This window comes from Talpa occidentalis, unplaced genomic scaffold (assembly GCF_014898055.3).
Source record: "Talpa occidentalis isolate TD23 unplaced genomic scaffold, MPIMG_talOcc4v2.1, whole genome shotgun sequence".
Lineage (NCBI taxonomy): Eukaryota > Metazoa > Chordata > Mammalia > Eulipotyphla > Talpidae > Talpa > Talpa occidentalis.
Window position 1 is genome coordinate 119483676 of NW_026555331.1, and position 15435 is coordinate 119499110.

The window sequence follows — 15435 nt, forward strand, 5'->3', positions numbered from 1 at the left end:
AACATTTGCTGAATGTTATGCCAAATTCCTTCATATACATACTTTTATTTACTCCAAGTAATTTGTTAGTAATTTGTTCAATGTAAAGAGCAGTTCTAACTAAAGACTTACATATTACAAATAAATGCAGTGGTATAACTGCTTAATGGAGTTGGGGAGGTAGATCTTTTCCGGTTTTGTCTTATGTTTTCTGAGGAAGGATTATTTTCCTTGCTTAGTAATTTTTTTTTATTCCAATTCAGATTATCCAATCAAGAGCTATGGAATAACTGAGGCGAGAGTCCTGAACTATGCCATGTGGTATCCTATTGTTGGGTGGAAAGGATGTCCTGAACAAACTCCACAAACAGGTTTTATGGACCCCCAACCCCACCCCAGACCAGAGATCCAAGACACCAAGGACTACAAAACATGGGGGTTGCCCTATAACACTACCAATTACCCAACTTAGAGCAACTCTAAAGGAAAGTATATACCTTAAAAAAAAAGACACTAGGTTACTAATTTACTAAAAATTTTATCAAAAGCCCAAAAAAATAATAACAGTACTTCAAACTAGGATTCTTATATTTATAATTATATACATAATAAAGGCATACATGTATTTTAGTATTTAAATGTCGCTGTTTCTTAAGAATCATGTTACTTGATTAAAACAGAACCTCAATTCAGCTAAATATGAACTCCAAAAGGATATACTTCCCAAATTAAGAAGGATTTTCATGATTAAATTTACCAGAGACTCTTTTTAGTTTCTCCTAAATAAAACAGCATTTCTGTCAAAAGAGAAAAATCCTACAATAGTGCAAATTATCTAACCACTACTCAAAAAACCCACATTAGATTTACATCTTAATGTAAAAGTTATCATTGTTTATAGTCGAGTTTAATAATGTAAGCTGTGCTTTCAAAAGAAGCATTCTGAACGTAGTTTTAAATTTCACTTTAATAGTCATTTCGCTTTAAAGGCCATCTATGTGCTACATAAAGCTAAAATTGTTAAAGAATGCTTATTTATTTTCAGCCATTCCACTGCAGTTAAAGTTATATTATACTCAAACTCACTTCCTCAAAAAAATTAGAAGAGCAAATGCACCATTCAGACATCACAAATAAGACTGATTCCTAGCTGTAAATGGACTTTCGAACACTTAAAACTTTTAGATGTAGCCATTAAAACAAAACAGCTTTTTAACCACTTAAAATTTCAGAGTAAAGGTAGTGTAAATTTCAAGCTCAAAACCACTTTCCTAAAAGCAACACTCTCCAAAACTGACAGATCTTTTACCTTGCACCAAAGTACCTGATGGGTGTGCTTAGATGTCAAAGCTTCGCTACAGGCATAATGAGGAGGAAGAAGTAAGTAACAACGTTGCTACATACTCCCTATGTAGCATATTTTTTAAATTGTGAAAATCCAAATAGAGAACTTTCTAGATCTACGCTATGATTAGATCAGCAATGTTGAATGCTTGACATTTCCTTTTTCCTTTAAAAAAAATACTTTCACAATACTGACTTATCAATGCATATTTATAATAAAGACCATAAGTGCTGTAAGCTTTTGATCACACAAAGATCTAATTTTCAACCAGTCTTTTGGTCAGATCATTGTGTATCAATAGCTAACTGGATAGGACCAGCTATTTTAAAGAAATGCTTTCTAAAAATTAAATTAGCCTACATTTTAAAACTGTCCAGCGCTGCGATGGTGGTGGTGGTGGTGGAGAAGGATTAAAAATAAAACCGTCTAGCTGTATCTGAAAAGGAGATTGAATAATTTGCCTTTTTCAGATGATAAAACACTTGCTCTGGGGGGGAAAAAAAAACTCGTCAACGCTCCTGATTTTATCATTTGCTGCAAGAAAAAAAGAATATGGCTGAAAATTCTCTCTGAAGGGTGGTATTTCAAACAGGACCACTCAAGAACACTTAATATAAAGAGGAGAGGCGGGTGGAGGAGGCACCTTATGAAACAGCACACTTCGGGCCCTGCAAACTACCCTCATTTCCCTAATAGGGATGAAAAGCTCAGGCCTCTGGTAGTTTCCAACTGACGCCAATGCTCTCCACACACACCCCCTTTTTTTTTTTTTTGACAGCATTTTCTGGCGTTGGAGGTTGTGTCACAAATATGAATTCCGCGATCCCGTAAAAACCTTCAAACAACCAAGCATCAAACCTCCCCTCGCGCGCTGCAGCCAAACACACCTAATCGGGCCCTCAAGCCCCAATTCTGTAAATCCTCCGGCGCATTCATGGGGACGCGGAAACACTGCAGAAAATAAGGTTTCGACCCTTCCCCTCTCTGCCACCGAAATTACAGGTTCGCTTCCCTTCCCCACCGCGAAGCCTCCCGCCCAGAGCCCGACGCCTCCGGGCAGGCGCGCGCGGCCCCGCGGCGGCCCCCGGCCCCCTCCCCTGCCCGGCCCGGCCCGGCCCCGCGCCCACCTCGAGGCAGCGGCTTCACGTCCCCGTTCTCCTCGCGGGCGGCCCCGCCGGCCTCGCCCGCCCCGCCGGCGCCGTGCCTCCGCCTCTCCTTCTCGCGCTTCTCCTTGGGTCTGCGCGGCTTGGCGCCGGCCGCGGCCGCCGGCTGCTGGGGCTGGTGGGGCTGAGCGCGCAGCGGCGTAGGAGGGACCAGCAGTTTGCGCGGCAGCGGCTGAGGCGAGGAAGCGGAGGCTGCGGAGGGGACCGCAGAGCCAGCGGAGAAAGAGAAACTGCTCCGAGCCGAGGACGGCGACGGGGCGGCAGCCAGAGCCGCGAAGCTCCAAGACGCGGGGCTGCCATAGCTCTGAGGCGAGGGTGCCGCGGGCGGCTGCCTGCTGTTCCCGCCGCTGCCCCCTTCTCCGTTCAGTCTCCGCGGGGCCTTCTTCTCCTCAGTCCGGACCTTCTTGGCGGACAGAGGGCCCGGCGGGTCCCGGGAAGGGGGCTGCAGCTTGCCAAATGGGTCTTTCTCCGAGGCGGCGGCGGCGGGAGCGGTAGCGGGACCGTGCATTGGGCTCGGCGGTTCCGCCATTTTGCGCTCCTGTTGTATTTACTCTCCTCCGCGCCCGGGCGCGGGGAGGGGCGGGCCCTCGGGGGGCGGGGCGAGGGCGGGGCGGTCGGGCTGCCGGCCGGGCCCTCCATTGGGCGAGCCACGCTGAGGGATCTCTCCAAGAGCCAATCAAAGGTGCGAAAGTTGAACTCTAGGAGTGGGATCGCCGAGCAGAACCGCTTTGGAGGTCACTGCTCCGCGGGGCGCGGTTAGGGGGTCTAGCGAGCTTGAGGGTTTGGGTGGGGGAGGTGTGCGAGGTGTCGCCGGCTTGAACCCGGGTGCCCGGTGAAGTGTCCGAGAGCAATTCTCACTCCGGACCCCAAAATCTGCTCCGGCCCGGGTTGCGCTCTTCGCAGCCTTGACGACTTTTTCTTGTATCACTTTCTCTTTTTTTCCTGGGGTTCTGTCCTCCCTCCCAGTCTCCTCAACCTCAGAAAGTTTAATTTCAGGAATGCACAGCCCTAGAGAAAATGTTGCCGGGAATTAAGTCTTTTCTTATGTTAAGCAGTGGTAAGATGAAGTGAGGGGCTAAAAAAAAAAAAGTCACTTTGGTGCCCTAACAAGATTTGTAACTGTTGCTAAAATCGTCAGCTCTAATGCTTTGAGTGAGATCACTTCCAGCTGACCTAGAATTTCAGATTACTTCCGAACTTGAAGGTAAGACTCCCTGGAGAATTTTTTTTTCGACTTTTGTGATTGGACTGTTAAAAATTTTTAATTTTATTGTAATTATTGTAACTCATAGTGCTAACAAAAATCTGTTAGTGGTATTTGTTACGTTTGAAAAGCCAAGTTTTTTAAAATAAGTTTCTGTATTTTATCGTTTAGTTAGTACCCTAAGTGTTGATGTTTTGTAAGTGAATTATTTGATTTATAGTTTAAAAGATAAAGAATTTGGGGTACGGGGTTACAGTAATGTGGTTGTAAGGAAAACGAGGAGCACGATTTTAATTAAACTCTAAGACCTCATAGGAAAATCAAAATGTCAAAGAAATGGGGGGGAGGGGGAAGGAGAGATGGGGGAGATCCTAAAAGGAGGCTGTAAATTTCTGGAAACAGTTAAATGTAACTTTTCAGGATTACCTATTATGGCCCCAGGAATTCTTTTTTTTTGTTTTCCTTTTTTATTAATTTATTCTTAGAGTATTTTATTTATTTTTTAAAGATTTATTTATGCATACAGAACGGGGTACAGGTCAGAGGTGTGGGGGGGTGGGGGAGTTGAGGGGATTCACCAGAGACAGAGTGGGGAACAGAATGGGCAGACTGACTGAAATACACTGCTGAGGGGAGCAGCGGGCAGGCAAGACAGGAAAGGTTTGCTGCACCATGTGGGTTACTCCCTGGCCGGGATGGAACTCCTGCCTGCAGTGGCTGCGGATAGCTTCATAGGTTGTGTCTTAAACCCTTGGGCCACTAGGGAGGCCCAAAAAAGTAACTTTGAGAGTGGACAGAGGATAAGACCTGAATTTATCTGCTACTCACTGCCTTTATGACCTTAGTCAGGGTGTTTCATCTGTCAGAACCTCTATTTTATTTGTTACGTGAGTAAATTTGTTTATTACATGATCATTGAAAGCCCCTCCACACTCTAAAAATTTCTCCCATATTCAAGAAGGTTTTCAAAATCACACTGAAGCCATCACAGTTCTGTCCAGATTTAGAAGTGTCTTACATACGTTAATGAACTCTTGCACCATTTATTCCCTCATTCCCCACACTGAAGTCTGCAAAATCGGACTAAGAGCCCAGGTAAAGTGTACTGTCACCTGTGTGAATTTGGTTCTCCTTCTACTACACTCCTTTGTTCCACACCTCTTATCATGCCTAACATTAAATTTGAACAGCCTCGGCAAGAGTGTTGCTACAGAGGCTCACATACCTTGTGCCTAAATATTTAAGTTATAAATCAAGATAATACACTTTTTTTTTTTTAAGATTTATTTTTTTATTTATTTATACAAGCACGGGGCACAGTCAGAAGCACGGGAGGGCGAGAGAATCCACCAGAGCCAGAGTGGGGAGCAGAGCAGGCAGAAGGACCAAAGTACACTGCTGAGGGGAGCAGCGGGCGGCAGGAGAGGTCTGCGCGCCATGTGGGACCCTCCTCCGGTGGCCGGGGAGCAGCCGTGGATCGAACCGGCGCTGCAAAGGCCACGGGCAGCTTTGCAACCCAGCGTTCAACTGCTGCGCCACCGGAGGGCCCCCCAGGAGTCCCCCGATAATACACTATTATTTATTATTTGCCTTGACAAACCCACTTTCCTAATCTGGAAGATTGGTTTAACTTTAGAATCCTCAGATTCCTGGAGTCCTCAGACCAACCCCATTCTCTTTCCATTTCCAGTTCCTTCACCCACCCCACAAAAGGGACCAAATGTGTACACATGTCCAAGCTCATGTCCTGTACCCCTCACTTCCCGCAAATAATGTGTGATCAGCAGTTCAGTGTGTCCTCAGATCTAGCCAGTCTGAAAAAGGAATTTTAGACTCCTAGTAGACAATGCCTCTTGACCTTATGAACTCCTTGCCTTTTGCTGCCGGGTCTAGGGACAGTGCTTCTATAAGACATGCTCACTTATCTCTTCAGCTATTCTTTTTTTTTAATTTTTAAACTTAATTTTACTTATTTATTTTTAATTTATTTACACAAGCACTGGGTACAGTCAGAAGCGCAGGAGGGTGAGAGAATTCACCAGAGCCAGAGGGTAGATCAGAGCAGGCAGACTGACAAGTACACTGCTGAGGGGAGCAGAAGGCAGCAGGAGAGGTCTGCGCGTCATGTGGGACCCTCGCCTGGTGGCCGGGGATACAAACGCTGCAGAGGCTGCGGGCAGCTTCGCAACCCAGCACTCAACCGCTGTGCCACCGGGGAGGCCCATCTCTTCAGCTATTCTCTTTCAACTATTGATACACTGAATTAAGAGAGAATGCCCATTATTATCACCAATCCCTATTGGTTTACATTTTACTACATGAAAACCACCCATTTCTCTCCACAGCACCACTCCTTTCACCTGAATGACTCCATTAGCCTTTTTTTGGTATCCTTGTTCAGTTGACCCTTGAACAACAAGGGTTAGAACTGCCAGGTCCACTTATACATAGACCTGCATTCACCAGTGTAGTGAAGCATGAATGTGGAAGCCACATATATGGAGGACCTTCCATAAGTTGTTACATGTGGATTTGCTGCTGCGGTGGTGGTACTAGATTGGCACTTCTAAGGCTCAGGTTGTTCAAGGATCTATTATACTCTAGTTTTCTCAAATCTGTTCTCTACCCAGAAATGTTCTTTTCAAAACCTAAAATGATCATGTTCCTTTCCTTGATTTTGATCTGTCAATCTTTTCCACTTCTTTTAGAATAAAAACAAAATCTGTAAACAGAACCCTTCATGACTTATCACCTTCGTCTTCCATATCAAAGTAAAATGTCTTTAACTTCCAGAATACACCAGTCTGTCTTTCAAAATAAGACTATTACATCTGTTTTTCAATTGCCATAACTTTTCTTCAAATCATATACTATTAGGAAAATTTTGAAATTCTGAAATTAGGTTTACATTTTACACAGCAGATTGTTTTAATCTCCAATTTATATTATTCACTTATTATGATTACTGTTATTTGAAAACAAAAATTATAATGATACTTAGGTAACTTCTGTATGCTTTTTCACAATTCTTAAAAAGTAAAGGTGTGTTGTTAAGAGATTTTACTACAAGGCCTCCCTGGTGGCACAGGGGTTAAAGACACAGTGCTATCAAGCTATCACCAGTCACAGCAGAACCAGTTTGATCCCTTGCCAGGGAGCTAACTCACATGGCGCAGCAGACCTCTCCTGTCTCGCCTGCTGCTCCCCTCAGCAGTGTATTTCAGTACATCTGCCTTTTCTGCTCCCTACTCTGTCTCTGGTGAATCCTCTCACCCACCCCCGCCCCGCACCTCTGGCCTACACCCCATTTCTTGTTGTATGCATAAAATACATAAATCTTAAAAAAAGATTTTATTACACGTATAGATACAAAGGTAGGAAAAGTAGTTTCAAATACTATTATACAAAATAAAGCCAGTGAAAGTTTAAAACAGTGGTTATTATGGGAGGAATCAGGCCAATACAACGCCATTCTTAAAAAGGAAAACGTGAGGGCTTCCCCGGTGGTGCAGCGGTTGAGCGCTGGGTTGCTAAGCTTCCCGTGGCCTCTGCAGCGCCGGTTCGATCCCCGGCTGCTCCCCGGCCACTGGAGGAGGGTCCCGCATGGCGCGCAGACCTCTCCTGCTGCCCGCTGCTCCCCTCAGCAGTGTACTTCAGTCCTTCTGCCTGCTCTGCTCCCCGCTCTGGCTCTGGTGGGTTCTCTCGCCCTCCCGTGCTTCTGACTGTACCCAGTGCTTGTATGTATGTATGTATAAATCAATCAATCAATAAATCTTTAAAAAAAAAAAAGGAAAACCTGAAAATGAAATATTTTTGGAGTTAAAGTAAGCCTTTCCTTAATTTCAAGAACCATATTTAAATATTTACTTTATGCCCAATGCCATTTTAGTCATTGAAATATAAAAATGTATAAAATACAGTCCCTACTCAATGGGTTTGTAGTCTAGTGACATGTTAAGTTGAACTAGAGGAAGTTGCATTATCAAAAATGGTAAAACATCAGCTAAGCCTCACATACATATGTAAATAGAAATTTGAATAATAGATTATGAAAGATGCTACATGCGCTGAGAAAGTGGCTCATGCTGCCTGGACCCATCAGTGATAGCTTACAAAGAGAGAGGACATTTTAGCTGAATTTCAGAAAATGATTGGGAGTTTACTATGTATTCATAGGAAACAAAGTTAATAGAGGGTATTCCTTAAGTAGGAAGTAGCATGTGCAGACCCAAAAAGCATGTGGACCTACAGAGTCTAGCACATGGGGGAAACTGCAAATATTACAGCTGGTTGGAATGCTGGATATATTGGGGATGACAGGAGATGAGGCAGGCAAAGTAAGCAGAGAGCAGATCATGGAAGGTAATGTGTCAAGCCAAAGAACTTGACTTTAGTGAGATATGTGTAATCCAGGGATTATGCAATGGAATCCATTAGGGTTCAGAAAATATTACTGCCTTTAAGCATAGTAATAACCTTTGTGCTATTTTTAATCTAATTTCTAATTGTGCGCAATGTGTACATTCTTATTGCAGTACAGGATGTAAATAACGTATAAATATACACTTAATATACACTTATTATGATGCGTTATGGGTTGAACTGCACGCCTTTCCAAACCTAACCCCTAGTATCTCAGAATATGACCTTATTTGGAAATAGTTGTTGCAGATGTAATTACTTAAGATAAGGTTATACTGGGGCAAAATAATCCAATCCGACTCCTAACCCAATACGACTAGTATCCTTATAAGGAGAATGCCACATGAAGATAAAGGTAGAGGTTGGGGTGATGTGTCTAAAAACCAAGGAACTGCAAGATTACCAGCATGCCAGAAGCAGCTATGGTAAAGGCATAGAAAAAAAAAGCATTCCCTCAGAAACCAACCCTGCCAACACCTTGATCTCACACATCTAGCCTCCAAGACTGTAAAACATTTGTTTAAGCCACCCAGTTTGGTGTGTTACCACAGCCCTAAAAAACTAACACATGGTGCATGGACACATAGTTGGCGACCCCGATTAAATGCAGAGCCACTAAAAGTTGGTTTATGTTTAAAGGTCCAAGTTATTTGTATCCTCTCCTTATTCAGTCTCTGAATTCAATAATTTATTGAAGTAACTTCTTGACGTCTTAGTACTCCATACTACTTAAAGCAGTAATAATGGGAAAACAACTTGTTCACATTTGCATTTGCTATAATTAATCTTAAAGGAAGAAGGAATTAGGAGATATTTGACCTTGATCTCAAAATATGATATGAATATATGCAACAGTTTAGGCAAAAAATTTACATTGAAGAAAGAAACGTATAGTTTAACTTCGTTAGGCAAAAACGAAGCCAAATTGCATACCAATTCTTACCAACAGAACTCATAGCTATGAGCAATTTAATAGTATATCATCAGTGCAGGGAATAGAGGAGGCAAAGCACACATTATTCTAGCTACATAATCCTTAGGTGTTAAGGATAACCAGGCCTTTTTATACAAGCCATACATTACTCATATGTCTGATGTTTTAACTTTATTCACTATGTAATTTATTAGGAGAATTAAAAAGAAAATACACAGATGGAGAAAATATGCTACTGACCTATGTTCATATGGCTGTGCTCAGAGTTGGGACTGGACTCATAGGACTCCAACCAGTATCTCTAAGTTTCATCCCCTTTGTGACAAACATATCAGTCTATGACCTACAGCTACTTGTTAAGGATGTAAAATCTACAGCTCCATAGAAACGCATTTCGCATTAATGGGCTTTCTCTGCTTTCAGCACTATTCCTTTAACAATTTTTGATATTGCTCTATTCATTGAAATACACCTTTACCACCTTTAGACTTTACTACACTCAAAAACTGGTTTATCCGGTTTAGTACATAGTTATTTTTGCCCTCACCCATGACTTATAATCTTAATGCTGTAAGCTGGTAAATATTTGAAACTACAAATACTTTTTATATACTTATATTGTTTTAAAAACTAGCACCTACAGAGAGGTTGGGGATAGCAGTTATTTACATTCATGGTATTTAATAGATGGTTCATTTTTCTAAGATCAGGACAGTTCAGGTGGCCAGTCAGGCAGGCCATACATCACAATTCAGAGACTTCGTTGCCTTTTTCTAAAGTGTACATATAAAAGGATATAAGTAACAGGTTATTCAGATAATTTTGTTTTCAGTGAATCTTTTCAATAAAAATATACCCAGAGTCTATTTTTTAGCCAGTATTTCCGGAGCCCCTGAAAACAGTCATGGTGCTATTTTAAGTATACAGAGGCAAACTAAATGAACATGAACCCAGCCTCATGGGATAGATGTGTCACATACAAAGCATATATGTACACACACATAATATGAGTTATAAAGGAAAAAGATCTACTGTGGAAATAGAAAAAGTTATTTAAATAGGTCACATAAAGAATGAAAAGTGAGGTAATGGTGCACAGGTGCATTGGTGAAGGAAACTCTATGGGGACTACACCTGAGGGGGTGGGGAGAAGCAAATATTGTTTAAAAATGAACAATGATGTAAAAAAATAAAAAAATAATATTAAAAAATAATAAAAGTAAACCTACACAAAATGAAAACAAAACAAAACAAAAAGTGAAAAGAAAAAAATTCTGGTCAGAGAGAATAGTTTGTACAAAGGCCCTGAAACAGTTAAAGAGCTGGGCTTGTTCAAAGAATAAGACCTTGGGGCCTCCCTGGTGGTGCAGGGATTAAAGACAGCACTATCAAACTATCTTCAACCACTGCAGCACGAGTTTGATTGGGAACAAAGGCAGACCTCTCCTGCCTTACCAACTGCTCTCCTCAGCAGTATATTTCAGTAGATCTGCCTGTTCTGCTCCCCACTCTCTCTGGTGAATACACACACACATACACACACACTTCTGGCTTACACCCCTGTTCTTATATGCATAAATAAATCTTTAAATAAAAAAATTTAACAAAGAACAAGACCTTAAGTTTCATGAGGAAAGATTTTCTCTTTTGTGTAGAACAATGTTTGTTTTGTAATAGGCACCAGAGAACAAATATGTATGACTGAATGAATATCTGTGTACCTAGAATTTAGTGGATATAAGTTGAGGTTGAAATAGGAGGTCAGGTCAAGATCATGCCAAGCCCTCTTTAAAAAATGGAGAATTGGGGCCTCCCTGGTGGCACAAGGGGTTAAGCATCAGCACTGTGAAGCAATGCTCAGCTACTAACACAGGAGTTCAATCCAGGCCAGGGAGGTGAACCATATGGCACAGCAGACCTCTCCTGTGTCGTCCACTGCTCCCCTCAGTAGTGTATTGCAGTAGATCTCTGCCTGTTCTGCTCCCAACTCTGTCTCTGGTGAATCCTCTCTCTCTCTCTGTTTCTCTCTCTCTCTCTCTCTCTCTCTCTCTCTCTCTCTCTCTCTCTTTCTCTCTCTCTCTCTCTCACACACACACACACATACACACACACACTCCCCGTACACCTCTGCCCTACACCCCAGTTCTCGTGTGCATAAATAAATAAATCTTTAAAAAAAAATTTAACTTATCTTGAAAAAGCTGCCTGAGCTACTTTTAATCTTATAACCTATTGCCAGAAAAAATGAAAGCAGCCTTTTTAATGAGGCAACTTAGTCTGCACCTGCATAACTGCCAGAATAATTCTGGATCTTAAAGGAACCCGTTTCCAAGTGAGCAGGCCTCTGCTAGAATAATGACAACCAAATTAATTAAAACTAAAATCTCTGCTTTATTCCTACACCCCTGTCCCACTCCTAAGCTATTTAAATAACTGGTAGAATAGTATTGAGAGGTTTCCTTTGAGTTCTAGGATACCCATCCTCTCAATACTTTGCTCTTTGTATGAAGAGGTATTTCCTATACCCACTAATAATACTTTGGTATATTTTCATCAAATACTAATGTTATCACAGCTTTTTTTTTTTTTTAATACACAGTTGTGGGGTTTTTTTGCAATTGCACGATCTATTCAATGTTACAGCCTTTTTTTATTTATTAACTTAGAGTAGGAATAATACAAAAGGGCCAAAACTTTATTCCAGATTTTTTTGCCTGTCAGGAATAAAATTGTTATTTTAACCCAAGTTTGCAGTTTACAAATGTCCTGTAATTCATATAGCAGGCCGTGTTCCTTTTCTGCTTCACACATCCAGTCTCTAGATAGCCTGTTTTTCCACCTTATACGTGGGTGGTCAGCTGTGGGTAGATAGTACTCCTTACCACCCAATTCTTGAATAAGGGTGCTGATGGAGCTCACTTTTACCAAAATAAGACCAGAGCGAAATAAACCTCAACCTGAAGAGAGGATCACAGCTCCTGTGCCCCAATCACTACTTAAGTCCCTGTTTGATCGGTCTATCGTACATAGCATCTCATCTGCATGGAAGTCCCATGACTTAGGCCGTCAGAATGATCCTGTGATGTTGTCTCAACTCCAGTCTCAATTCTTCATTTCCCACAGTATTCTTCTTTTATTCCTTCCCACTCCAGAATCTTCACTTTCACACGCAAAATAAAGTGCTTCCCACTTCTCCAAGGAAAAAGTGAGAGTCCAGTCCATTTGATCTCTTCTTGTGTCTTATAAACTTCATAGCCTCCAGCATGTATTGTTTTTGTCCTTTGCCTAGCTTCTGGTATTTCTAGTAACAGTAATTTTTTTTATAATTCAGTGGATTTTAGTATATTCACAAAGTTGTACAACTACCAACACAATCTGATTTTATTTTTATTGAGGTAATAATGGCTTACAACATTGTGTATGATTTAGGAAAATAGGTTCACACCTCCTCAGATGTATGTCACCACACCACACTGCCACCAAAGCACTCATTGTCCTTTACCACAGTTCTGTCACTTCCTTTGTTTTATTTCTCCATATTTCACATGTGAGTGAAATCATCCGGTATTTCTATTTCTTCTTCTGACATTTTTCACTTAGCATGGTCCCCTCCAGTTCGATCCATCTTGTCTGAAATGGCAGGCTTTTTTAATAACTGAATAGTATTCCATTGTTCACATATATCACAACTTCCTGACACCCTGCTGTTATTTGGGTACTTGGGCAGTTTCCATAGCCACAATCTAATTTTAGAACATTTTCATCACCTTAGAAAACCCACTTACCCATTAGCAGTTACTCCCTATTTTCCCTACTCTCCTGCCAACCCTAACCAATCACTAATCTACTTTCCGTCTCTAAATTTCTTACCGCTATTTGTAAAGAGAATGGGTGTGGATGGGGAGAAAGGTAAATACTGTTCTGTGAGCTACTTCTCTCTGCCTATCTGCCATCCCCAAAATTTGAGGTAAAACTCCTTGTCCCTTTGAAGATTCATCTTTTTCCAGTGATTCCTATCTGATCTCCAGAAGATAATCACATTCACCTACTTCATAACTTTAATCCTAATTCTTGTGAATGAGTAACAATGCATACACACCCACCTTGCCCTGAGTTATATTTAACTGCCTTGTCTGAACTGAAGCTCACCATGCTCAAACACTATTTCCTCACTTCCTGGTCCCTAGGTCTTTCAGATGCTGCCATACCTGTGTCTTGGTGATTTTAGCTGAGACAGGCCAAATACTAGTTAATGGTGGGGGTGGGAGACATAGAATGAACCATGGAATAATTTGGAGAAAACACCCCTTTCTGCCTTGTGCACAGCCAGACTTGAACATGGGGGAGATGAGGACAGTGTGGGAAGGTTGTAGCATGTACTTCTGCCAACCAGAACATCTTGGCCTCCCCAGCATTCCCGCCTCTCAGGGCAGTCCTTTGTGAGGTAAAAGCCCCACCCCTCTCCATAGCTACCATCTGCTGTGAGGATGCTGCTGACCAAACAAAGCTGACTCATATGCTAGGGTGGGGTGTATATACAGAGGTCAGAGCTTGTGGGGTAGACAACAGAGGCTTCAACATGGCTAAAGTAACTGGGAAATCACGGGAGCCACGAGTCACCAGCACCAAGTATTGGAAGAAGAGGAAGACCCTTTCTCATCTCAAATTTAGAGGCACTAACAAGGTCAGATGACCCTACCCAAGAGCTGCTTCCTTTTCTCTCTGTCTTCTACCCAACCCCCTCTCACCCCCTCCTCCAGATAATTGTACCCAGCACAAGCCTCCTGAGCTCTCCTCTTCCCACCCAGCCATCGTTCTCGTCTCCCAACCTAATGCCCATTAGGCTTACCTTATTGCCTTACCAGGTACTGAAGACACACAAGAAAAAAAGACCACTTCATATGTGTTCAAGAAAAAAGTGTCCTAAAGTTGTAACTACTTTGAGAAGGCAGAGGAGAGTGAGAAGGACCAAAAAGGCTCAGCCATTCCGGTAGACTGAGCCGAAAGCAGCCAGGTGAAGCCCATGGACCCTATAGAACCACACCTCTTCAAGACCTGGGCAAGTGGAACCTGTAGAGCAACCTCAGAGATCTCAGCAATCTGCTGCATCAAGCATCCTGGCTGCTGAGAATACCCAACTGAACAGAGACTCAGACACTGACATGGAACATGGAGTGCAAATGGTGGTAATTAAAAGCAAGGTGTGAGAAAGCCCTCCAAAAAATAAAACACTGTACAGAAGTGAATTATGTTAACATTTGAGATTGTCCCTCAGACTGAGAACATGAATTGAGAGAGGGTCAGCATCTTTGCTGTAAAGCAAATCCCCCTTCCCCCACCATCCCACTCAGGAGAAAATGTACTGGCAGCTTAGCAAACATGGGAAATGATCTTACCAGATTCCCCAGTTATGGCAGACCAATTTAATATTTTTTTAAAGATTTATTTATTTTTGCATACAAGAAGTGGGGTACAGGCCAGAGGTGTGAGGGGGGCAGTGAGAGGATTCACCAGACAGTAAGGAACAGAACAGGCTGAATGACTGAAACACACTGCTGAGGGGAGCAGCGGGTGAGTCAGGAGAGGTCTGCTGCGCCATGGGGGTAGCTCCCTGGCCAGAGATTGAACTTGTGCTGCAGTGGCTGCGGACAGCTTCATAGGTTGCGTCTTAACCCCTTGCGCCACCAGGAAGGGTCTTAATATTTTTTTAATTTGGTAGACAACACTAAATGTGAATGAGATCAATGAGACACAGCAGTGCCCATGTGTTCTCTAACACAGGCTTACAGGTACTGACAGGGGTGGGGGCCAGAAAAAAAGAAAAAGCAATGGTGTCCCCAGTAGGCTGTGACTTTCTCAGTTGTGATGCAGAACTCAACTGCTTTGGTCACTTGAAGGTATAATAGAGTTGAAAGTTGAAGGCCCCTGAGCTGCTTTGGCTCCCTCATCCTCTGTGCCCTTATGCTAAGTCCCAACTCCAGCCACCAGTGGAGGACAATCGTGGCACGTCACAAAGACGCCTCACTAAATCCCCATCTCTGCTCTGATTCCCACCCTTGTCATCAGCCATTCTTCCCCTTTAAAGCCCAGAGTGGTGTGCACAATATTTATAGGTTAGAATAGTCAACCTCAAAAAACTTGATTTGTGTCTCTCCAATAGAATTTGAAAAACTGGGGCCTTCCCGGTGGCTCAAGGGGTTAAGACGCAGCACTGTGAAGCTATCTGCAGCCACTGAAGCATGAGTTCAATCCCAGGCCAGGGAAATGACCCACATGGTGCAGCAGACCTCTCCTGTCTCACCCTCTGCTCCCCTCAGCGGTGTATTTCAGTCAAAGTGCCTGTTCTGTTCCCCACTCTGTCTCATACCCCATACCTCTGGCCTGCACC

The 15435-nt window shown here is 42.7% G+C and overlaps 1 protein-coding gene across 1 annotated transcript in view; it reads right to left on the reverse strand.

The window, feature by feature from the left end:
* RSBN1L (round spermatid basic protein 1 like) overlaps nucleotides 1-3033 on the reverse strand; it is a 50859-nt gene extending 47826 nt beyond the window's left edge. Inside the window, exon 1 of the mRNA XM_037518111.2 lies at nucleotides 2452-3033. Coding sequence (XP_037374008.2) covers nucleotides 2452-3016 — 565 coding nt within the window. The 5' untranslated portion in view covers nucleotides 3017-3033. The remainder of the gene's footprint in view (nucleotides 1-2451) is intronic.
* Between the last annotated feature and the right edge of the window lie 12402 nt (nucleotides 3034-15435).